Genomic DNA, 26,993 nt, shown 5'->3' with positions numbered 1-26,993 from the left:
TACATCCATTGATTAACATCTTACATTAATTTCTGTATATTTTTAGCATTTGCCTCATTTTACTGTTCAGTTTGATCTGTTTTGATTTCCCTCCCAAAATCATGCTTAACTCCATTTCTGGCAAGACTTGTGCAGCTCCCCAGTGCACTGAAGATAACTGAATGCTTTGATTGACATCACTGGGGGTAATTTTCAAAGCCATTTACACTAATAGAACTCAGCCTAATGCATGTAAACTTTTCTGAGAAATTACCACTTACCTGATAATTTCCTTTTCTTTAGGGACAGTCAGATGAATCCAGAACAAGTGGGTTATGCACCTCTACCAGCAGATGGAGACAGAGCAAACTGATGTCACAGTATATATATATATCCCTGCAGTGACATCAGCCTGCCAGTATTCTCTTCAAAAGCAACTGTGAACAGATTAGCAAAACTTGATTAAAACAGATAACCATTTCAATACTCAGCCAACAGGCAACACTGAGCTCAGACAAGAATGTATTAACACTAGTCTAGGGACTGGACTAACACATATCAGTAAACCCTGTCACACGTAGCCCCAGAGGAGGACCATAATACAACCAATTGGCAGCCAAGGGAGGGAAGCTGGATTCATCTGACTGTCCTAAACAAAAAGGAAATTATCAGGTAAATAGTATAGTAATTTCTCATTTCTTAGCGTACAGTCAGATGAATCCAGAACAAGTGGGATATACCCAAGCTACTCCCGAATAGGGCAGGAAGCTGCCTGCAGTCCAGTCAAAACCACACGTTCAAAAGCTGCGTCCTCCCGGGCATGACATCCAGATGATAATACCTGGAAAAAGTGTGTAAGGACCACCATGTCGCAGCTCGGCAAATGTTGACGGGAGACAATCTCACTTCCACCCATGACACTGCCTGAGCCCTAGTGAAATGAGCCCTGACTTGACTAGGTAATGCTTCCCAGCATCAACATACCCAGCCGTGACTACCTCCTTAATCCAGCGAGCTATGGTAGCCGCAAAGCTGGCTCTCACTGCCTAGTACCGCCGTGAAGGATAATAGGCGATCCATCTTCCGTAAAGGTTTAGTAACCGCCAGATACCTGACAATATGTCTCTTGACATCCAAGGGTTGCAACAGATGATACTCCTCTACATCTCTCTCTCTGTCCAGAGATGACAGGGAGATGGACTGATTCAAGTGAAAGTCAGTGACCACCTTCAGTAGAAAAGAAGGAACAGTACGTAGCTGTACCACCCGTGGAGTCACCCGGAGGAATGGCTCCCAGCAAGACAAGGCCTGCAGTTAGGAAACCCTCTGGGCCAGATTTTTAAAGGAGCGCGTGCGGGGTACATTTGTGCGTGCTACCCGGCTTTGCTGAAGTATCTCAAGGTAACGAATGATTTTAGGAGATCTGTTCATCGTTTCATTTTATAGAGTGGTGCAAAGAAAGGTACCCAGGCTTCCAAGGCTGCCATTGCGAGGTGGCTTAAGGAGGCTATTGGGTTGGCATACGTTCTCAAAGGCTGTCAGGTGCCTGAAAGTTTGAGGGCTCACCCTACATGATCTCAGGTGACCTCGTGGGTAGAGGCCCAGTTGGTTTCACTACAGGAAATTTGTAGGGCAGCGACTTGGAAGACACTGAATACTTTTGCGAGGCACTGCCGTCTTTGTCTTTTGGTGAGAGTGCCTTACGAGCAGGACTCTCCAGGTCCCACCCTAAGTAGTGAGCTTTGGTATATCCAAGGAGTCTGGACTGATCTGGGTATGTACAGGGAAAGGAAAATTGGTTCTTACCTGCTAATTTTCATTCCTGTAGTTCCACGGATCAGTCCAGAACCCGCCCGATCTATGGAGGTGTAGAGTTGTCCGCTCAGCTGTAATTTTTTGGGTACAAACCTTTAAGGGTATGGCATACAGACTCGTTGGAAATGGTTTTTCAAGATTTTACAAGTTTTGCAAGCGTTTTGTGCTTGGGTACAGGTCAGTACTGAGGAACTGCAGGTCGCACCAGGGATTATGAAGCAGCGTCAGTGAAACTTTCTCTGTGTCCATCTGCCGGCAGGGATACATAAACCCAGGAGTCTGGACTGTTCAGTGGTACTACAGGAAATTAGCAGGTAAGAACCAATTTTCCTATTGCTCACGCAATTGCATGTGTACTATTTGAAATACATCTAGTGCGCGGGAGGAAGTGACGTCATCGGGAAGGATGGCAGCCTAAGCACAGAGCTCCTCCCGATATCGGGCGATTACTCCCGGTTAAAGCTTTAAACACCCCATAATTTCGGTGTCTTACTACCAGGACCCCCATCGGAGATTGCCTGGATGACGTCCAGGAAGAAATCGCTTGATTTATTTCAGTATTCCTACCGCAAAACGACAAGTACCCGGGCGGATCATCAAAACAAAATGGCGGGCACTCTGGAAGACGACGGCGACCCCGAACATGAAATTGAGCGGGACGCTCTAGAATCAGGGGAAATCCATTCCAACACGAGCCGAGTTTTGTTCGTGGTTTAATGACCTGCGTCTGGACTTTAAAAACCATAAAAAAGAAATCATGACGGCGATCCATGATATGAAGGAGGATATTGCTGATATCGGGCGCCGGATGGATGAAACTGAAATCAGGCTCGATACACAGGTGGAAGAATTTAAAGCGATGGACCACGATGTGAAGGGCATTCACACCACTTGTAACGAATTGGCCACAAAATTAGAGGATCTCGAAAATTGCACACGGAGGCATAATCTGCGTTTCAGAGGGATTCCAGAATCCAGCGAACCTCAGGACTGTGCAGCTATTATTAGGGAGATCTGTACACCCTTGCTGGTTGCTGAGGGAGATGCAGCAGCAGGAGCAGCTACTCCCATTAAAATTGATAGAGCCCACAGAACTTTGGGCCAGAAGCGCCCCAATCAGGCCAGAGACATAGTGGTTTGTTTCCATGACTATACGGAGAAGGAAAGGATATATCAAAAGGCCCGGCAGCAAGCCTCTATAACTTGGCAGGGACACCAGATCACTATCTTTGCTGACTTGGCGGCTGCTACCCTCTGGAAACGCCAAGAACTTAAAGCTGTTACGGCGTTATTGAGGCGAAGGGCATACGATACAGATGGCTCTACCTATTTGGACTGCAATTCACGAAAGACGGTACTACATACAGGATTCATTGCTTGGAGGAGGCAGCGAACACGCTTACTGAGGCGGGATACTCTCCTCAAGACGTGAAAAATTCCACGCCACCATCGGTGCCAACTTCTAGGAGACCTGAGCATCCACGCTGGCAGCGGGTTGACCGAGGACGACGGCGATTACAGCGACAACCTGCCAGCCCTCCATCTGCATCCGCTTCCAAGGAAGGCACCTGAAAGGAACCGGCATATGCCGGGTTTTGTTCACAAGTTTGCTCTGCTATTTTACATAATGCAGACAGTTATTCAACTTTTTCTGGCTTATTCGCAGGATAGCCAATGGCAATTTAACTAGTTTATAATGTTTGCTGTTGCTGGGGTCGGGCGCCTCACGGGTTAATATGTTCAGGCTGGGGTGTTACTCATATTACTGTGTTAAGAGTTGTCGCATATGATTACCGGGAGTGGCTGTCTGAGAAGCGGGCATTTATGAGTTCCGGATGACTTTCCTCCATGGCCACTTCTCAATCCTCCCTGCGGGGACGGTTGTTCTTGGGCATAGCGGGGGGTGGGAGGGAGGGGTTGGGGATCTGGGATGCTGTAGCTCAGATAAGACTCTGGCACAAATGGTTGATAAGGGAAAAGTCTATCACGGTGACCATCAGGGTCAGGTTACATGGGTTGGAGGTTGCTGTTACCATGATATATTCCGAATGGATCTGGTTCTTGGGATCCTAGGGGGAGTGCCTATTGCTTTATTGCTCTATTCTCTATGGTTTAGGAATGACAGACTATAAGATAATGTCCCTGAATGTCAAGGGACTCAACTCACCCCGCAAACGTAAACTGCTTCTTAATGATTTGCAGTGTCAGAAGGTCGCTATAGCGATGATTCAGGAGTCTCACCTTTCAGCCCGGTATTTAGGTTTAATGAAATCCCCACAGTATCCCATTCAATACTGGGCCGCAGCGGGTAAACGCTCCAAGTACGCTGGGGTAGGGATACTATTTAGGAAAGATTGTGTATTCGATGAGATCCAGTGCATTAGAGATAAAGATGGTAGATATGTAATTGTGGTCATTGCTATTGATGGACATAAGTTCACCTTAGTTTCGGCTTATGCTCCTAATCATCACCAGGGGGTATTTTTCCAAAACCTAGGGGAGACTGTTCAACGATCAGGGGAGGGTCACCTCATTTTCGGGGGGGGATTTCAATATCACCTTGAACCCAACAATAGATAACTCTCGGGGGTCAGCTGTAGCTGCTCGTAAAGACAGAAAGGCATTGAAAGCTATGATGGCGGACTTAAATCTGGTGGATGTGTGGCGCAATAGGTTCCCTAAATCAAGGAACTATAGCTTTTATTCCCGTGCTCAGGAAACCTATTCCCAAATAGATATGCTGCTGGTGGACAAGGGCCTCATTACTAACATCACAAGGGCCGACATAGAGAGTATTACCTGGTTGGACCACGGTCCGGTTTGGGTGGAACTTTCTTTGCAATTTATTGACAGGGGGCAATTATTCTGGAAATTGAATGACTCTCTTTTGGGGGATGATTCCTTTGTTTCATGTTTGAGAGGCATTATTCAGGAATATTTACATTTTAACGATACTGGGGACATGGCACCATCTACGGTATGGGATGGCCTGAAAGCTGTTACACGGGGACATATTATTGCGCGAGCCTCATTTGTTAAAAAACAGAAGGCTAGAGAAAGGAACAGCTTACTATCTCAGTTGAGGCAGGCGGAGCAGGAACATAAAACACATCCATCACGGGAGAAATGGCTGGTTCTCATTGCTATTAGAGAAAAATTGGCAAATTTAGATTCTGCAGAGATAGCGTTTCGCTTAGAGCTTCTTCGACAGAAGTTTTTCGAAGGAGGGAATAGAGCCGGGAAGCTTCTGGCCCGTAAACTGAAAAAGTTTCAAACACAAAATAACATTATCAAAATAAAAGACGACAAGGGGGCAATTTTGACTGGGGCCCGGGATATCAGACAACGCTTTCTCCAGTTCTATGCCGCTTTATATAGTGCAGACGGTACTATAAAAGAGGAAGGCATAGCTGCATATCTAGGTGGTTTAGTACTACCCTCTTTGTCTGCCTCAGGACGCTCTGGTCTTGATAAGGAAATCTCCTCATTTGAAGTCCGGGATGCTATCAAAAATTTGAAGGTAGGGAAATCACCGGGGTTAGATGGGTTCACCGCCAAATTTTATAAGACTTATGTAAATGACATCACGATTCCCTTGGCTAAGATGTTTAATTCCCTGAGGGACAGTGGTACTCTATCTCAGATGGCTAATACAGCGGGCATTACAATCCTGGTCAAACCGGGACGTGACCCGTCTTTGTGCGGGTCGTACCGCCCGATCTCCCTTATTAATCTGGATTTAAAAATATTGGCCAAGATCTTAGCGGACAGATTGAAGGGAGTGGTAACTGATCTCATTTGCCCTGATCAGGCAGGGTTCATCCCGGGTCGGATGGCTTCCGATAATGTGCGGAAGGCCATAGATTTTATCTGGTGGGCTAAAATGGAAAAGGTATCTGCTTTATTATTAACAATCAATGCCGAAAAGGCATTTGATTTAGTGCACTGGCCTTATCTATTTCATCTCCTGCAGCATATGCAATACGGTCCTCATTTCATTCAATGGATTTCTAAGTTATACAATTCCCCAATGGCCTGCCTGAAGGTGAATGGAGGCTACTCGGCTCCATTCCAAGTACAGAGAGGTACACGCCAGGGGTGCCCTCTGTCGCCATTACTTTTTGCTTTGTTTTTGGAGCCCTTTGCCATTAGCATCCGTAACAATCCACGGATAAAAGGCATGTGCATTGGAGACCTGTCCTCCAAAATGGCCCTCTTCGCAGATGACATTTTATTTTCTGTGACTGAACCCGAAACCTCCTTATCGGAGATTGTCCTGGAAATCTCTAAATTCAGTTCTATCTCCGGATTTAAAATAAATTGGGATAAGTCGGAGATCTTGAATCTGTCTGTTCCTGCGGACCGAGTGAAGGCCTTAAAGTCAGCTTATGCGTTTAAATGGCCTCCCACAAAGATTAAATATTTAGGAATATACCTTGGAAATCTGGATGATATTTTTCATCTTAACTATGCCCCACTACTAACGAAAATTTATCAAGAATTAGAAGAATGGGATAGATATCACATATCGTGGCTGGGTAGAATTGCGGTGCTGAAAATGAATATTCTCCCTCGCTTGTTATATCTTTTTCAGACTCTACCTGTATTAGTACCCCATAGGGACCTATTAAAATGGCAACGGAGGTTTCTGAAATACGTATGGAAAGGTAGAAAACCCAGAGTTTCTAAGAAAATTCTATATTTGTCTAAAGGTCAGGGAGGTCTCAGAGTCCCGAATTTGACTTAGTATCATGCGGCTGCCCATATTCGAGCTATTTGGCATAAAGTGCCTGTTGATAAAGTATGGGTGACAATGGAACAAGCTATGGTGGGCCGGATGCCTCTATCAGCTCTTATATGGCAGCCACGAACTTCGTGGCAGGCACTGCACAAGGTTCCCTTTCCTACACTACATACTCTGGAGATTTGGGACAGATGGAAACGGAGGTTCTTGGGCTCCAGGAGCTACTCCGCCCTATCTCACTTATTTCACAACACGCTATTCCTCCCGGGGCTTCCCTCTCAGGCCTTTTCTCTTTGGAAAGAACGGTGAATATCTACCATTTCCCAGGTGTGGGGTCCACAGGGGATGTATACTTTTGCGGACTTAAGTGCTAAATACGATTTACCGTCTCGGGAATTGTATAGTTATCTACAGCTTAAGCACTTCCTGATGACTAATCCCATTCGTGATAGCTTATCTCAAGGGACCACCTTTTTTGAGGGGTTATGTAAAGGGGCCAATGTGATATCAAAAATAATATCCAAGCTTTATCGGTTTCTAAATGCGGATTTACCAGATTCACCCCATTTTATTAAATCTTGGGAACAGGACCTTGGCATAACGGGTGATGCGGAGAGTTGGCAAGAAGTATATAAGAATATCGGAAAAGGGCTGCTATCTGCCTCCTTGATTGAAAATTGTTATAAAATGGTATTCCGCTGGCACTATAGTCCGCAGCAACTACACAGTTTTTTTTTTTTTTATTTATTCTTTATTCAGTTTTACAAATTTAATTCAAGCATTACTTGAGTTTGAAATATATATACTTCACTCATTAAAATTCAGACATAGTTAATCAATTCCTAAATTACAATAATCAAAGAATATATGTCTATTTAACAATAAAGTAATACACATTGTAACCTATTTATTTTGAAAAACAGTGAAGTATAAATCTTTTAGCCCACAAAATTGGATCCAAGATTTCACAACCTTAAGGAAATATATTTAAACTAAAAATTCAACTATAGGGGAGTCACATTTTATTTTATAGACCTTTTGAATTGCCTTTAGAAGTATACATCAACTCACAGGGGAGGAGGACACCAAGGGGTCCCTTCTACTAGAAATAAAAGATGTTAGTTGCGAGGGGAGAAAAAACAGAAACGAATTCCCTTGAAATTTAACCAAGCACTTGCATGGAAACTTAAGCATAAACATCCCTCCCAATTCTAACACTTGTGGTTTTAACAAAATAAATTGTTGACGACGCTTCTGCGTCGTTCTCGCGAGGTCAGGGAATATCTGAACTTTAATACCCAAAAAATTTTCATGACGATGAGAAAAGTACTTTTTGAACACCCATTCTCTGTCTGATTGTAATAAGAAGACCACTATAAGTGTAGATGGAATCACTGTATTTTCTTCCGACTGCTCCAGCAGCTCTGAAATATTCATAGTTGGTGTTGTTTCCCTTGGGGCTAATATCTGGAAATTGTCCAAATTACTTTCAATGATTCTTTTTGAGGGTATATAAAAAGCCTTAGATATTATTGGCAAAGTCTCCTCAGTAATCTTTAAATTTTCTATCATATATTTCCTCCAAAGATCTTTAGCATTCATATATGGTAATTTAGGAAAATTAATACATCTCAAATGTCTAGCACGTATCTGGTTATCCAAATTTTCCACTTTTTGTTGTAGAATCTGATTTTCTTTAATTAAATTGCTTTGAAGATTATTTAAACTGTCCATTTTTACTTCCATTGAATGCACCTTTTTCATATTTTCCCCAAGGTCTTTTTCAACAGTTAACATTCTGGTTTCTAAATTTTCAACTGCTTTTACTGTTGAAAGAATCTGTCTCTGAATGTTATTATTAGTGTCTTTTATCGCTTCCCATATCGTTTGTAGCGTAAAATTTTGTGGTCTTACCAGCTGACATACTTGGGCCGCATTTTCAGCACTTTCCCCTTCGTTCAATGATGATATTCCTCCTCTTAAATCTCGTGATGGTCGCTCTGGCGTCTCTCCACTCCCTGCTTGCTGCGGCTCAGCTTCTGGCATTCCTCCCGTCCCAGGACCCGGATGTATTAACGTAGAAAGACTGACCTCCGTCAGCGTGGGCTCCAGAGAGGATTCCCCTGAGGCACCTATACCCTGTACCTCTGGTTCCTCTCGACGCAGACCGGCGTGTCTTTCAGCGGGGTTCCCGGGTGGGCGTCTATCCTCCGGCGAAGATGGATAGAATTGCTCTGGGCTGCCCTCGGACACTTCTTCCCTCCGAGACTCAGCCAGCGAGCTCATGCCGGGGGTTTCAGCTCCCCGACGAATGTGAGCGTCCATAGGTCCTAGGACCGCATGAGTCGAGGGGGGCTCTAGAGCTAGCCGCTCCCTCGCTCTCTTCTTGCGGCCCGAATGCGGCATCAAACAACGGTAAGGAAATTTTGGAGAGAGACGCTCACACACGTCTTACCTCTCCGCCATCTTGGATCTAGCCAGATCAACTACACAGTTTTTATCCTGGCACCTCTGGGAAATGCTGGAAACAATGCCAGCAGGAGGGCTCATATCTGCATATGTGGTGGACCTGCCCTTATATACAACAGTTATGGCAGCAGATTTTCTTATGGATTGCGGAGATGAGCCCCTCTAATGAAACCTTTTCTGCTAGTCATGTTTTGCTCAATGTCTCAGAGTCCTTATCATGTCTATCTAGGTCGAATATTGCATATTATATTTTTGTAGCTGCTCGATGTACTATAGCTAAATATTGGGGCTCATCCACTGTACCTACATTGGTGGAGGTGCAAGCCAAGGTTTCGTTACTATATAGACTGAGCAAAATCACTGCATTTAAAAATAAAAGGGTCCATGCCTTCAAAACCGTATGGGAGCCCTATGATAACTGGAGATCACGGGGGGGGGGGGGGGGGGGGGGGGGGGGGGGGTAGAGGAGAACTTGCATAATGCTTGTTAATGGGTATTCTACGGCCGGCGATACACGGGATATAGCCGGATATGTTTTACTTGCGTTGGGTGGGAGAGAACCCTGTAGCCTATATGATGCTGGTATGTTCTACCATTTTGCTTATCTGATCATTGTATATCTGAGCTGGGGAAGGGATTTGGGGGGTTGTGGGGATTATTATTTAAATGTGATGCATTTTTCATTACAGATAATGGACGATTTTCACGTATAAAGCTCTGTCTTGCTAGTTGTAGAGACGTAGGTTGTTCTTATCTGACAGTGGTCACAGTCTGGCCTTCTAATGCGTGTATTTTTGTTTTCTGCAATAATTGTACCACACAAGTTCTGATTTTTATGTACTGTTTTATTGCATCACAATAAAAACTTTCAATTTCAAAAAAAAGAAATACATCTAGTGCGCATATGTGTGCTCCTAATTTTAAGCAGTTACACGCGCAAACGTTAATTGCGTATCTTCCTTTGAAATTTGTTGGCTTTAACGCACACAGCTAAGCAGATTTTATAACATGTGCACAAGCAGGAAATACCCAGTTTGACCAATTAGTCCACCAGTTGGCCTAGTCTATCTCTAGGTCTTCTAGACTCCTTTGGTTTTTTAGCCTGCACTTCCTCCTCACCCAGTTGTTTTAGGCTTAAAATAAGTATTCTTCAGATTTACATCTCAGCAAGAATAAAATAAATAAGCAAGGGTAACGGCACAATGCTCACTGCGGGCGAACGAATTAAAATCAGTATTTGCCTGCATAAATGTTGGCCGCGCCCCAGAATGTCCCTGACACGCCTTAACTCTGCCCCTTTTTTCCCACACATTGGGTTGCTTGCATATACATGCATAATTGGGCCTTTTTAAAATATGAGTTCCTTGCGCTCTGCCCAGATACTTGGGTATATGTGCCTCTTAATGTAAACATCTCTTTTTTAAAATTCACCCCTATATATGTATAAGGAATAGAGCTAAGCTCTGAGATTACTAACACTTGTGTTTTATATGTTTAACATCCTAGGTCTCTGTTTTCAGTGACTCATAATTGTGCGCTTCGCTGGATTTTACCTTGAAACACTGCTCACTGGATTCATGGGGACATTGGAATCTGTTCTTGTTTCTATGTGTTTATCAGATTCTAAATATAGAAACATGCAGCAGAAAAAGACTATATGGCCTATCTAGTCTGCCCATCGTTTTTTAACTGCCAATAAAAATCGGTCCCAGCAACCACATTAGTTGCGTATTCATATTTTGCATAAGAACTGTAATGTGATCAAATTATTACATTTTACTTGTAGACCTGCAGGGAAAAGCTGTAATATAGGGACCAGTATTGTTCAAGTGGTACTTGACTAACATAGCAATTGATGGCAGAAAAAGACCAAAATGGTCCATCTAGTCTGCCCAGCAAGCTTCCCAAGGTAGTAACTGCCGCTCTGTGCAGGTTACCCCCATGTTTCTCTTAAGGGTAGTAACTTGGAGCGGCAGTTACTACCTTGGGAAGCTTGCTGGGCAGACTAGATGGACCATTTTGGTCTTTTTCTGCCGTCATTACTATGTTACTATGTACTGGTCCCTATATTACAGCTTTTCCCTGCAGGTCTACAAGTAAAATGTAATAATTTGATCACATTACAGTTTTTCTGCAAAATGGGCCGGATTTTAATTGCTATGCGTGGGTGTAGATTTGTGTGCGCAAACTAGCGCGCACAAATCTGCACCCGATTTTATAACATGCACCCAGCTGAGCGCATGTTATAAAATCCAGGATCGGCGCGTGCAAGGGGGTGCACTTTTGTGCACTTTGTGCATGCCGAGCCCTAGGGGAGCTCCGATGGCTTTCCCCCTTTCCCTCTGATTTCCCCCCCCCCCAGCCATACCTAAATCCCCCCCCCCCTAAATTTGTGTTATTTTTGCCTGCCTCTGGCAGGCGTAACTTGCTGCGTTGGCCAGCTGCCGGCGCACGATTCTCCGGCACGGCCACTTTGCCGGAGGCCTCTGTCCCGCCCCCTGCCCGCTCCTTTTTCAAAGCCCCGGGACATACGCGCATCGCCGGGCCTATGCAAAATAGGCTCGGCGCACGTAAATCCAGCCAGATTTACGCGCACAGGGCTTTTAAAATCTGCCCCAATATGAATAAGGAACTAACAACTAACTTACAATCCCTGGCACATGCTAGTCCTACAATTATACAATTTAATAACTTTAAAATTAAGACATGGCATTACTTTTTATAATTACCAGGGCCCAGCAATTATAAAAATAGAACAGGTCCAGCAAATCTATTCAGGAAGATTTGTCATAGCTGAATTGGATTATTATAATCATTACTGCACAATAAATAGGGAGATACAGTTCCAATGTTTTTATAAGTAAAGTTTGTTATGACAAGGGCTGGTGTATTTGCACCTCCCATTGGTATTGAGTGTAACCTATTCACTTTAAGATGAAAACCACTGACCATTTTATTAGCTAACCTCTGTACCGACTTCATCTGGTTTATATCCTCCTGAAAGTGTGATCTCCAGAACTAGACACAGTACTCCAAATGAGGTCACATCATAAACTTCTATAGGTGCAATACACCTGGCAGTTAAAAGGTGAAGATGATCAGTGGACAGACTATCAATATAAGGTAGGACTTAAAAAGGTTTGATCTAAAGTTTAAAAATGTGAACGCATGTTTAGTCAAACATTTATGTGGCTGATGCAAGTCCATATCTACAGAATATCCAATGGAGAAGATGAATATGATTTCTAGATTTAACCTATTCCAGTGGATGCACGGCTGATGTACATAATTGTGGGCACCTAGACCTTATATTTATGCCCATGTACTGCTGTTTGCCAGGAATTATGCAGTATGATTTCTGTCATATACAGGATATAGCCCAGTTACATATGGGTGGATGTTGTTAAATATAACTTGTACCAGTAACACATCATACAGCATCCTTTTTTAAATTTTAACTGAGTTGCAGTGGCATCTAATTCATCAGTATGGACAGCTTTATAGAAGCAAGAAAACAGATTAATTACAGAGCTAAGACCTAAATTCATCAGTTTGCTATAAATAGAGTAAAAATAGCACCCATGATTTAAAAAAAAAAAAAAAGGTCTTGGGCTAATTTCTCTGATACCGCATAGGTATTTATATTTACCGCAATATGTGATAAATTTATCGCACCATATGATATTGTCACATAGCACACTGAGTAATCTACCGCAGCTGTGTTACCAGCCGAAAAGGTTTTTATTGTGAATGGTGGTTCAGGCTGCTGGTGAGAGAGAAAGAGAGCCTCACAAAACAGTTAACTATTTATACCACTAGAGGAGGGGGCACTAGTAACTTGGGGTGAGGTTTGTGGGGTGGGGTAAGTTTTGGGGGGTAGTTTTCCATGCACAGTTATATGTACGAGCAGTACATTTACCATCAGTGAAGATATGATTTGGAGTGATGAAAGGTAAATGAAGAGTAGATTTGTATCATTAATTCTCTACCTACCATGTTTCCCCGAAAATAAGACATCCCCCAAAAATAAGACCTAGTAGAGATTTTGCCGAATTCTTAAATATAAGACCTCCCCCGAAAGTAAGCCATCCCTTGTAAACAGGGGCGGATTGACCTATCGGGGGATCGGGCTTCCCCCGGTGGGCCGGTCAATCCTTGCGGATCTCACAATGTACGAGATCAGCATGGAGAAAGTGGAAGCCCACGGGGCAAGCAGGAGATGTCTGACCACGCTGTTACCGTCGACCAATGGCTCCAGCATCAAAGAAACATAAGCGCCTTTCTCCCTGCACTGCTTGTCATATTAGGGCTGCACAGTTTGACCTGTATTCTTGCTTATGTCAACACTGTGAAGAAGTCCAGGGAGAGTTGGCCTCCCCAGACTTTGCTAAGCCCGGCTCCTCCCATTCAAAGGATGGGTCAGCCACAGTCTTAACTTGGAGGTACCTCAGATCTGAGTAACCCTGGAACTGGGTCATCCATGGGAGAGTAAAATTTGGCAGCACCTACCCCAGTACCTCCTGGGCTAGGCATGGACCCGGCCGCCTCCTCTTGGGTGGAATTCTTTCAAGGCCTTCAAGCCTTCATACAGGCACAGTCTGCTACCTCACTTGCCCCGTCCGGATGGAATCTCATCCGGTAAGCCCTCCCTCTCCCTGTCCTATTGGCAGACATCGAGGCATTTCTCAACTCACCAAGGGTATCCCTGGCAGGGACCTGGACACCACAGATGAAGAAGAGGATCCAGATTCCTTGGAAGATGGGGAAATCCCCCCCTGGTTTAGAACTGTATTGGGCCATGTTACGGTTTTTCCATAGAGATGAATTGCCGGCCCTGGTTTCCCAGACCCTGAAGATGCTGGGATTTCCTGGGCAGACTCTATGACTGAACCAAAGAAGATTCTCATTCTGATTTCCCTACGGAAAGCCTCTTGCTACTTTTCAGTACCGGAAGCCATCCAGGAGTTGATTAACCTGGAATGGGATGTCCCAGAAGCAAGTTTTAAAGGTGGACAAGCGTTAGAAGCTCTATACCCACTGGATCCAGCAGCGAGAGAATGTTTGCATTTCCCTAAAGTGGACACACTGGTCTGTGCTGTCTCTAAATGAACAACTATCCCAGTGGAGGGAGGAGCGGCCTTAAAGGATGCATACGATAGGCAGATGGAGTCCATCCTTAAACAGGCCTTTGACACAATAGCAGTGACCTTACAGATTGCTTCTTGTTGTCCCTGGTAGCTCGTTCATGCCTGCTCCTCTTTCGGAGGTGAATTCCAACAGCCTAAGCTCCCGCACATGACGTGCAGAAGCATCCAAGTCCGTAAAAGCCAGAAACTCCACAATCTAATTAACATAAAAAGCCGATACCACCTTGAGAAGAAATGAGGGGACTGTCCGTAAGGACACTGTCGAGTCTGAGATCTGAAACAATGGATCATGATAAGATAAAACCTGTAACTCAGATTTACCTCGCAGAACAAATGACTACCAGGAAAATGACCTTCAAGGTCAAAAACGTTTCTGCAGAGAGGTTCAAAGGATGGCTCACATAAACCTCAGAGAACAAGATTAAGATTCCAGGATGGAATCCAGGATGGATATTCTGACACTAAGTGATACATTCAGAAACAAGATTGGAAACAAGTATTCTCCAGAGAGCACAAATTCTTAACCCCCAAAGAAACCTAACCACATCGGGATGAGAGGACAATGTGCAACACTCAATTGTACCACATAAACAAGCCAGAGCTGCTACCTGTACTCTGAGAGATTTGAAAGATAGGTCTCTGATCAAACCTTCTTGAAGGAAAGATAAAATCTGAGACACCGAAGACCGTAAGGCCTATACACCATGCCTCAAAGACTTTCCAGACTCAGACATACGACAATGAAGTAGACATCCATCTAGCTTGCAGAAGAGTCTTAATGACCGCCTCTGGGTACCCTCTTCATCTCAAACGCCACCTTTCAAAAACCAGGCCACTAGACAAAAGCGATCTGCCTAATCTGAAAATATGGGGCCCTGCCAAAGATGACGAGGAAGATGAATGAAGTGTAACGGACTGTTCTCTGCCATGTTGACCAGATCCGTGAACCATGGCTGACAAGGCCACTCCGGGGCTACCAACACCACTTCTCCTGAGTGTTTCCCTATCCGATGCAATACCTTGCCTATCAACAGCCAAGAGGGAAATATGTAAAGTAGAACCCCCTGAGGCCAGGGTATTACAGAGCGTTGACTTCTTCAGCCCTGTATTCCCGCCTGCAACTGAAAAAGCAAGAAGCCCGAGAGGAGAGGATCACCTTGCTGGTGGCTGGAAAGACTCAGTAAGTACTGCTTGGAGAAATTTTTAAAACTTAAAAGTATTGGGGAGAACTAAACTATTGGGGTATATTATTTAGTGTATTCTTATGTTTTGTTTAAGTAGTTAATCAGAAAGTCAGGCAACAAACAGAAGTTTGTGTGTTTGTATTTCCCAACTCTCCCACCTGCCCCTAGCTCATCCTTTAATGTACAGGCAGGTGTCACTTTCACACTTTAACAAAAATAAATAAATAATAAATAAAAAATAAATCTGCCTTTTAACTTGAACTCAGAAATTCCCTATACCTTATCAAAAGTTTGATCATTCCCTTGGAGGTTACTACCAGATATATAGTAAATACAGTAATACATTTAAAAGACCCTAATTTTACGCAATCCTACATCCATAGCAATCTAAAACTTAACTAGGAACTGAACAAATTTAAGATGAAGGTAGCAGTCCTGCAGCAAGAGAGGGGACTCCCAGTCTTTTGCATCGAGTGTCACATGTATGATTTTTTACCTGCTGGTGAGAAGTTGTACGTGTGCATGCGATGCAAAGAGCTCCTGCCAAGGAAGGAGAGAAGGGTTAGGTCGGCCGTCATAGTTGTTGATTCAATTATTAGGAATGTAGACAGCCGGGTGGCTGGTGGGCGTGAGGATCACCTGGTAACATGCCAACCTAGTGCGAAGGTGGCGGACCTCACGCGCACCTAAATAGGATTTTAGACAGTACTGGAGAGCAGCTGGCTTTCGTGGTACATGTGGGCACCAACGACATAGGAAAATATGGGAGGGATGTTCTGGAAGCCAAATTTAGGCTCTTAGGTAGAAAGCTGAAATCCAAAACCTCCAAGGTAGCATTCTCTGAAACGCTCCCTGTTCCACACGCAGGTCCCCAGAGGCAGACAGAGCTACAGAGTCTCAATGTGCGGAAGAAGGATTCAATTTTGAAAGGAACTGGGAAACCTTTTCCAAAGGGATGGGCATCACCTTAACCAGGGTGGAACCAGACTGCTGGTACTAACTTTTAAAGGAGATAGAGCAGCTTTTAAACTAGAACAAAGGGGAAAGCCGGCAGTCGCTCAGCAGCGCATGGTTCGGAGGGAGGTATCTTCAAAGGATCTAATGAAGCATTAGAGTTAGGGCATCCCAGTAGAGGGGTTCCAATAATAATAAAAGTAGTCCAAGTGTCTATAATTAAAAACTTACCTGAGTTAAAAGATTCCAATTTATCCCCGACAAGTGAAAAGCAGAATCTTAATACCAACAAAAAACAAACTTTGAAATGTTTGTATGCTTATTGCCAGAAGTCTAAGAAGTAAGATGGGAGGATTAGAATGTATAGCAGTGAATGATACCAATCAATATATGCACTTCAATCACACCAATTCAAGGGATCTATCAATTGTTATGCAACATTAAATCCAAAAATTATCACCTCTTGAATACTTGTTTCCAATCTTGTTTCTGAATGTATCACTTAGTGTCAGAATATCCAATGCTGGATTAACAGATTCATTTAATATCTTTATAACAATAGTTCAAATAAATATCAGCACCAAAATAAATTTTTGAGGAAGGATGGGAAAGTTTCATACTTATGGTTTTGTTATCCCCAACCCTGGGTGATCCACTCTAATGTAATCATTAATGATCCACCTCCAACCATTTTTTAATATTTTTATATTGTGTGAAAAATATTTTTTTTAAAAATAGAGGTCAGCAAGACAAAGCCAATAGTGTTTCTAAAAATCACTTCAACAAGACAGTTGTAAATGTCCCAATTTTCACCAATTCAAAAATTCTACCACAAAGGTGATGCTGCAAGGCTGATATATTCTAGCATTCCAAAGTATCATGCTGTAAATAAACCTCTGTGAATATTCAATAGAGTAAATAAATGAACCGACTTATCTGATTCTAATAGTAGGCCTACATGGCCACGTATCGGATCCCAGAGGATCTTTCATCAGGGGATGTTTGCTCCTTCACAATGTCGGAATACCAGCATCCACTTTTAATTCACAAGAATTTTTTATGCGATGAGTGAAAAAGAACTTTCTCCGATTAGTTTTAAATGTGCCACACGCTAATTTCATGGAGAGCCCCCTGGTCTATTATCCGAAAGAGTAAATAACCGATTCACATCTACCTGTTCTAGACCTCTCATGATTTTAAACACCTCTATCATATACCCCCTCAGCCATCTCTTCTCCAAGCTGAAAAGTCCTAACCTCTTTAGTTTTTCCTCATAGGGTAGCTGTTCCATTCCCCTTATTTTGGTAGCCCTTCTCTGTACCTTCTCCATCGCAATTATATCTTTTTTGAGATGCGGCGACCAGAATTGTACACAGTATTCAAGGTGTGATCTCACCATGGAGCGATACAGAGGCATTATGACATTTTCCATTTTATTCACCATTCCCTTTCTAATAATTCACAACATTCTGTTTGCTTTTTTGACTGCCGCAGCACACTGAACTGACGATTTCAATGTGTTATCCACCTAATATGGAACCTAACATTGTGTAACTATAGCATGGGTTATTTTTCCCTATATGCATCACCTTGCACTTATCCACATTAAATTTCATCTGCCATTTTGATGCCCAATTTTCGTGGATTACAAACTGGCTAAAAGACAGGAAACAGAGAGTAGGATTAAATGGACAATTTTCTCAGTGGAAGGGTGTGGGCAGTGGAGTGCCTCAGGGATCTGTATTGGGACCCTTACTTTTCAATATATTTATAAATAATCTGGAAAGAAATATGACGAGTGAGGTAATCAAATTTGCAGATGATACAAAATTGTTCAGAGTAGTTAAATCACAAGCAGATTGGGAGGACTTACAGCTGGGAAACCTCTCATCCGAGAGGTTGGCAGAGGAGGCAGGTCAGAGGCTCCATTTTTTCATCTTGAGCTGTTCCATCGAATCGCCCCAAAACCACGCCCCCGGAGTGATGTCACCAGGAGGGGACAGGACACTGTAATAAATTTGGGCCAGCTGCGGCGCACAGCCGCCGGCACGCAGCCAAAGCCGCGCGCCAAAGGGGCGCGCCCCTGGGGAAAAATTTTTCTTTGTAGTTTTTCCTATCTTTATGGGTAGGAAAAGAAAATCTAAAGTTTGTACATCTTCACCAGCTTCTATGGAAAGTAGGGGACCGATGGACCAACATGTAGTAAGGTGGGTAAGTTAAGCAACCCGCAATACTATTCCAGATATTTCATTTTCTTCTGGAGCTTCTGACAGCCCCAGCCAGCAGTCACAATCTCAACCCCCTATAGAGGTGAAGTTACCTATAGAATCAGGTCCAGAGGAGGTAGAAGTAAATGTGATAGACCCACCCCCTTTGGGGGAAGAGGACTTAAATGAGACGGTTTCTATTGGAGAGGCAGGACTACAGATATCTAGTTCTGCACCCATAGACCCACAGAATATAACTCTGACTGATGTGTGGAAGGCTATCAATGACCTACAGAAGGTTATGACAGGATTTATGTTACAGACTAACAAAGGGAATGTTGAAATGAAAAATGTTTTACATAAGTGTGATAGTCGTTTAAAACAATTGGAGGAAACAGGAAAGGTCACTACAGAGCAGATAACAAATTTGCAGATAGCAAATAATTCCTTTATAAAGGATAGTTTAAGTAGCCATAGACAGATAGAGAGTCTGGAAAATGAGAATAGAGCTAAGAACCTAAGGTTCCTGAATTTTCCTATGACTAGACTTCTCTCTGCCATAGAGTTATTAAAAAAATATCTTAAAGAGAATTTGGCTATATTAGATGTAGATGACAAATCCGTATCCAAAATTTATTATGTATTGACTTCAAAGGTTAAGAGACAGGAAGGAGAAGATAGGATGGACAGTATACAACAAGAGTCCCCCAACTTAACCTCCTTCCTAGAGTCATCTATAGATGACATTCCACAAAGAGCTACCCTTTTAGTAACCTTTTGTAGAGAGAGTGACAAGGTTAATATTTTGCAGAAATATTTTAGAAATAGGGAACTTCTATTTTGTGGACATAAAGTCCAAGTATTTCCAGATGTGTCTCGATCTACACAATATAGGAGGAAGCAATTTCTTTCCTTGAAATCTAGAGTTTTGTCCATAGGGGCAACATATTTTCTTAAATTCCCCTGTAAATGTTTGGTAGTTTACCAAAAGAACAAATTCATCTTTCATGATCCAACACATCTGGAAGTTTTTCTGGCAGATAAGGAAATGGGCTGAGTTATAAAGTAACTGCATTTAAATTGATAATCCAGCAAAATGTTACTGTTTAGATAAACATTTGCCTGTTAAGTATTGCTCTATTTAGATCCTCCCACTTAGGGGACTATAATTTGCAGTGTTGGTGGAAAATGCTTATGGATTGTTGATGATATTATTTTTTTTTCTGTTCAAACGCAAATTGTGCCTTGATTTTTGCATATTTTATAATTTGTAAAAATTCTAATAAACTATAAATAAAAAAAAAAATCACAAGCAGATTGTGATAAATTGCAGGAAGATCTTGTGAAACTGGAAAATTGGGCATCAAAATGGCAGATGAAATTTAATGTGGACAAGTGCAAGGTGATGCATATAGGGAAAAATAACCCATGCTATAGTTAGGGAATGGTGAATAAAACAGAAAATATCATAATGCCTCTTTATCGCTCCATGGTGAGACCGCACATTGAATACTGTGTACAATTCTGGTCGCCGCATCTCAAAAAAGATATGATTGCGATGGAGAAGGTACAGAGAAGGGTGACCAAAATGATAAAGGGAATGGAACAGCTCCTCTATGAGGAAAGACTAAAGAGGTTAGGACTTTTCAGCTTGGAAAAGAGATGGCTGAGGGGGGATATGATAGAGGTGTTTAAAATCATGAGAGGTCTAGACAGTTTTTGCACATGTGCGCTCCCATGCATATGCACATATGTGAATGCACAAGTGCTCGTTTTAAAGTTACCGTCATATACATTTTACAATATCAGTTTTACTCTCATTCAATGATATTTTCATAATGTGTTTCTTTCCTCCTCTTCTTTTCTGTGCTTTCTATGGTCCCCTTTGTCACAGATGTTGATATATGGTTTTTGTTGGTCACCCTTTCTAAACTCAACTGAAATAAAATGCTAAATGGATAATTCCCACTTTGTGACTTGGGTATCATTTTTGGCAGATGAGCCTTGGGATAGCAATCTACTGTATACCCCAAATTGTGAACTTATGTAGCTACTATTGATGGCTTTATTAGTGTCCTAGGACCTCAGGTCAGGCAAGTTAAGGGGAACAAGGAAGTGTGTGAATGTTTCATGATACCTAATTTCCTTCCCTGATATATAAAATTTCCATATGGTTAAAACTATTAGCCAATGGCAGGGCAGCTTTCAATATTCTCAGTGACATCACAATGTGCACTGACCACACCCTGAATTTTCTGCTTCTCTTTTTCTTCTTTAGATAGAGTTGAGCTGCATGACAGAAGTAATTAGGGGACTCTAGGCAAGGACTCGATTGCATAACAACATTTAAAAGATTCTGCAACCCAAAATTAAGTTTCTCAGATGTATTTTGCCCCTTTTAGTTTTGTTTATATTTCTCGTTTTTTTATTTTCCTTTTGTTTCTGTTTCTTTTGCTGCTCCCTACCGTACTGTCACAGTGTGTCACGCTGCATCTGCTTCCTCTTAGGAGGAGGGAGAGAGTGGTGCCATAGCTACCTTACTCTCAGAGCACCAAAGATATATTTTGCCTGCAGGAAATGGCCAAGGGGAGCTGCCAGCATGTGATAGTCATCAGCAGCCACCCCTTTCACAAAAAACTTAGCACAGAGGAGAAAGAGCAGAGCTGTGACTAGCCAAAATCACACCAGACAGAGGCTTGAAGATGTGCCTCTGGCCCATCCCAAGCACAAACTGTTGTTTTTCATAAAAATAGCCTGCAGAAAGTTGTAGGATCTGATCTCTAAGCTGGTGGTGGCCGTGTTGGGTGTACCTGGGAACTTTTGAGTTTGGTCACTCTGTTAATTAGCAGAGGGGAGAGAGGGAAGGAATAATGCCTATCAGCATTCTCCCATCTTCACCCCTCATTAATCTATACTCTTTCTTCCTATTCACCCACCCACCACCACCTTTCCCTCATCCAGGGTTGACCCCAGAATTTTCCCCCTTCTACTTTCCCTGACCTCAGCACTCTCTTTGCTCCTACCCCCTATAAGTCACAGCTCCCTGACTTGCACTGGTTCTGAAAGAGCGTGTGTGCTTTCCCTTTGATACCTACCACAGAAACAAGGTGCTCGAGGTCACTTGCGCTGCTTTTCCAGTGGGTGCTTTTGTCCATGAAAAGCAACATGCGTGGATTTGAAATTACACATCAACGCACGTTACTTTCCTTCCCTGACCTAAACGCCTCCCCAGAGTGCGGTTAAACGCGTGTGGAGCACCGCGCAGACTTTTAGCCTTGTTGAGGGAGGGCAGTTGAAAGAGCCATTTCAGTGCTTAAAATGCGGTTTGTACGCATAAATGGATTTGAAAATTGTCCTGCCCCCATGCCAGTTTTTCTGTTGGAAATGTAGGAAACTAGGTGCCAAAACAAATTACATTTAAAACATATAAATATACATAGCATGAACTTACTACTTTTTAATGTTCTTTGTTCATGTCAAAAACCTTAAATTGTTTGACCATCGTGGGTGAGGAGGTTTTTCTATAAAATGAACACAGTTCTGAACAATCTCACCTTGCTGTCTGATTCTGAGACGTAGACTGGAACTTTGGCCTCCTCCTTATTGGCCTTTGCATGAATGTAATGTTGTTAGTCTGGGTCATTGCTAGAAAGGAATGACATGCAAGCAAATTTTAGATAAGGAAAAAAAACAACTGCGTATACCCTATAAAAGGTATGCAACACCTAGGTAGATTTTCAAGTTTTGGCTTACTCCAATGCCTTCTGTCTTTTTTTTTTTTTTTTTTTTTAAATCACCTTCACAGTGTGGCCCAGTGGCTCTGTGACAGTGCTGTGCAATACTGTGCATAAGGCCCTTGGTTAAATCCAATTCGAGTCGACTACTCCCTAGGTTGATTGCCTCTGCAGCATTTCCATCCCCAATGTTCAAAGCCCCCCTGAGGGGGAGGGAGTGATAGTCATCACTAAAGGAGGACGCCCACCTAGTGGTCGGATTTAGGGCCTTTTTTTTTCAGGGTTCCAGAGGCGCCCTGCTGCATGGCCTCCAGCTGAAGGACTGTCACTGCCATGAATAGACTAGGTGAGAAGCACAGATAAAGAGGGGAAAAACACCCTGGGTAGTCATGAGGGAAGGCTCATAGTGCCAGATCTCTGTGCTGGTTCTGATTGAGCAGGAGACCCAAAGGACCAGGAGGAAACTGCCCGGACATAAAAAAAAAAAAAGAATTACCTGCATAATTATATTGTTTTAACTCCGGTAAGAAATATAACCTTCCAAAACGGCCAACCTCTTATCTTTCTAAAATGTAATCAAACCTAAATATAATTCAGCTACATAGGAGATTTCAAGGTTTTGTAAATAATTGATGAAATCATTTTTTCATTGGTGGGTTCATTTCTGCTTTCCCTTGCCTATACTGGTTGGAGGGTTTCAACACTGCAAATATTACACCAGGCACTAAACACTTCCTATTAGGAAAACACAATAAGCCAGCCTGCTACAGATTCCTACAAAGAAACTACAAAATAGCAGAATAACTCACCTCAGTCATACATGCAGAACATTGACACAACCTCTCCAAAGACAGAATAAAGAGACCATGAAGTATAAACAGAAATGAACTGGAAACCTCAACAAACCAGACTGTATGCAGAGCAAAAATGGACAAATAGAAAACATTAAAATAAAAAAATATAAAAATCATAATAGTAAAAACATATTAATGAAAATAATATTTCAAAACATCAGCTGACTAGAATAACAGCCAATAATTAGAAACTTTTAAAATTATAAAATTTCCCAAACATCAATATTATTTCAAAATAACAGACATCAAATAACACCCAACACTTAAAACTAATAAGGATTTAAAAAATCTCCGCTTTCCATACCTGGGAAATTTTGATTTCCAGTCACCCTGAAATTTCCATGGATTATAGTGGTGGTGTGGGGGCAGGAAGGGTGAACTTTCGCTTCTTACATATACACATACACAAGCTCTCTCTCTCACACATGCACACAGATGCTCTCATACATGCTCTTTCACATGTGTGCATAGAGATGCTTTTACACGTTATCTCTCTCACACACACAGATGCTCACATGCTCTCACCCACATGCATCCTCTCATATATACCCATGCATATGCTCTCTCTCTCTCACACACACACACACACTCCCTCTACCTCACTCACAAATGCTCTCTTCATTTTTTTTTTTCGCTGCTAGTGGGACCTCTTCTTCAAATTCTGCTGGCGGCAGATTGGGCTCCACCATGAGCAGAATTTGAAGAGAAGGTCCCGCCGGCAGCCAAAAAAAAGGAAGCAAGAACATGTGTGAGTGAGGTGGAGGGAGTGTGTGTGTGTGTGCTTTTGTGAGAGTATATGCATGGGTGTGTGTCCTGGTGATTTGTTATTCTTTAGATTGTCAATCTGATTTATTAATTCCTTCAGTTTCACAGTCACTCAGTCATCACCATCATAAAATGTTTTATGGTGTGGATATGAACCCAACATTTTTCTCAGTGAAGAAAGAGGCAAAAAATTAATTTAGTGTCTTTGCTATTTCCTTGTCTTGACTGAGCACCACTTTTAACTTTTTGATCATTTAGTGGCCCAACTGACTTCCTCACAGGCTTTTTGCTTTGAATGTACTTGGAAAACGTTTGCATTACTTGTTTTCACCTCTAAGGCAAGCTTCCAAATGTTTGAACACATACAGTTTTGGTGGCATTTCCTGGTTTCCCAAACGTCAGGTCACATTTGAAAGGGTCTGGGGGGGCCCACACTGCCCAAGGAAATGTGGTGTGACTTTTTACCTGACAAATGAAAGTCTCTGGAGACCAAACCATGCTCATAAATGCAGGAAACACGTCCTAAAAACTCAAGGCTCTTTCCCTGGCTTCAGGTTCTTGATTCTTACCAAGATTGTTGGGTAAATTATTTGGTCATTGATCTGAGGATGAAGATTCCATTTGAGCTATATTTTGACTGTTTGATATTGGATCCTCAGTTACAAAACTGACAGAATTACCCTGAGGAACTGTAAAATTACTATTTCTTGGAAGCTGTAGGGGAGAATTTGGTTTTCACTCAAAATGCCATCATTCAACTTCCTGTACTTGACTGTGATTTCATCTACTAGTGTCTTACTTCCTGTAACAGAACCTCTGTATCTTCAAGGTTTAAAAAAGTATAATCCCTCATGCTAAATACATCTTATGACAAACTAAATGCCTGCTAATAGAAAAATTCAGGCACATCAAAATAGCAAATTTTATTTTTTCCTGATTTTTCACTTTTTATTGCCATATTTTTTTTTCTGATTTTTAAGTTTTCAAAATGGAAGAAGAAAACTTTAGTACAATAGCACTTGTGTGTCTACAGGGAAAATAGTATATCTGGCTTTTTGTGAGGTTTATGCAGGGAATACGCTTCCAAATTAGCACTAAAGAGTTCAGGTTCAGAGGAGTGCTAATCAGAAACAAAAGGTCACAACAAGGAAAGTAAAAAATGCCAAGGCTTAAAATGCTACTTGGGCCAGAGGAGTAGGCTTGTTTTATTTTCTCTCTTGTTTGTTTCTTTTTATTTAACATGAAAAAAAAAATATAAAAAAAAAAGAATAAAAGTGAAAGAAAAAACAGAACAAAAAAAAAAAAAAAGTCAGGTCCTGTTTCAGACAAAAAACACTCCAAAACTTTCTTGCCATAGTTTTGTTTCTTCATGGTGCAGGAGTAATCCCTGGGCATGACTGCCCTGCCGAAGGTAATCTTAGAAACGGTGACTGCAGACCAAGGCCAGTGACATTGTTAATTTTTTTTTGCACACAATGGGGTGGATTTTAAAAGCCCTGCTCGCGTAAATCCGCCCGGATTTACGCGAGCAGGGCCTTGCGCGCCGGCGCGCCTATTTTCCATAGGCCCTGTCGGCACGCGCAGAGCCCCGGGACTCGCGTAAGTCCCGGGGTTTTTTGTCGGGGGCGTGTCGGGGGGCGGGGCCGATTGACACGGCGTTTTGGGGGCGGGACGCGGCGTTTCGGAGGTGGGCCCGGGGGCGTGGTTTTGGCCCGGGGCGGTCCGGGGGCGTGGCCGCGCCCTCCAGAACCGCCCCCGGGTCCCGTCTCGGCGCGCCAGCAGCCCGCTGGCGCGCGTGGATTTACATCTCCCTCCGGGAGGCGTAAATCCGTGGACAAAGGTAGGGGGGGGGGTTTTAGATAGGGCCGGGGGTGTGGGTTAGGTAGAGGAAGGGAGGGGAAGTTGAGGGGAGGGTGAAAGAGAGTTCCCTCCGAGGCCGCTCCGATTTCGGAGCGGCCTCGAAGGGAACGGAGGCAGGCTGAGCGGCTCGGCGCGCGCCGGCTGCCCAAAATCGGCAGCCTTGCGCGCACCGATCCAGGATTTTATAAGATACGCGCGTATCTTATAAAATCCAGCGTACTTTTGTTTGCGCCTGGTGCGCCAACAAAAGTACGCGAACGCGCATTTTTAAAAAATCTACCCCAATGGTTCTGGCCTGGCTTTGGACCGGTCTGGCAGCATTTTATATGGAGGAAATTAACAATGGCACCAAGCTTGTTCTATTTTCAGGAGGCCTGGTAGGGGTTTTTTTTGTTGTTGGTAGTAGTATTTTAAAAGAAAAGGAAAGAAAAAACACACAATTTTGTTTTTTTTCCTTTTAGTTTTAAAAACAAAATTGAAACAAAATGGGGAAATTTTGTTAAAATTTCTCATTTCATTTCAAAACAAATGTCAATTTTTGTGCTGTTTACATGCTTTCTCCATTTTCTGCAGCATCTCAGGTATTCAATTCTGCAAGGAACACAAAAAAACTAAAGAAAAATCGTTCTGCAAAGTAAGGGCCTCGTTTACAATGCATTTTTCCCCATAGACACAGAATGGGAGAAAAGCCTTAGTAAATCAGGCCCTAAGAGAGATTACTCAGCTTTAGGATACTTACTGTTAAAATCTGTCGTGTAAGAAGTCTGTCCGACCATGAACTGGAATGACCTGTGCCCTTGCTCGTATTGATGTTCAATTTCATTACTATTCATCGATGCCTTTAAATTCACTGAATTCTAAAACAAAATTACGCAATAAAACACAAATATTTTTGGGGATCATTTTAAAACAGTCCGCATAATTTAAGGGCTGTTATGTGCTCTACATCAATTTTCAAACTGAACACACACACACGATCACTTTGAAAATTATCCCGGCAAAATTATCCAAACACAATTACATCTGCTATTTAATGCGCACAGATTTGCCTGGAGAATTTACACGCACACTTTATAAAACCAAAATGTACAAAAGACTCCATCCCCTAGAATGCCTCTCCCATATGCGTAGACAATGTGCATGCATGTAATTTTACACGTGCATCGGCTGCATATTTTTCTAAAGGACAATTTCTGCAGGTAAAGCGCTACACTACCTGCAGATGTCCCTTTGTTTTAATGCCAAGAACCAAACACATATGACATCTTGTTAGAAAGCTTA

The 26,993-nt window shown here is 42.6% G+C and overlaps 1 protein-coding gene across 3 annotated transcripts in view; it reads right to left on the bottom strand.

Moving 5' to 3' along the window:
* The window catches only part of LOC115090526, a 95,565-nt gene that overhangs the window by 23,606 nt on the left and 44,966 nt on the right, over positions 1-26,993 (bottom strand). For all 3 annotated transcript variants that reach the window (XM_029599729.1, XM_029599731.1, XM_029599730.1), the window contains 2 exons: positions 26,452-26,569; positions 22,054-22,144 (listed from right to left, as the gene is read on the bottom strand). In XM_029599729.1, the coding sequence (XP_029455589.1) occupies positions 22,054-22,144; positions 26,452-26,569 (209 nt within the window). The remainder of the gene's footprint in view (positions 1-22,053; positions 22,145-26,451; positions 26,570-26,993) is intronic.

This window comes from Rhinatrema bivittatum, chromosome 4, assembly GCF_901001135.1.
Source record: "Rhinatrema bivittatum chromosome 4, aRhiBiv1.1, whole genome shotgun sequence".
Lineage (NCBI taxonomy): Eukaryota > Metazoa > Chordata > Amphibia > Gymnophiona > Rhinatrematidae > Rhinatrema > Rhinatrema bivittatum.
Note: the sequence above shows the minus strand (reverse complement) of the source record. Positions and strands in the feature narration are given on the sequence as shown.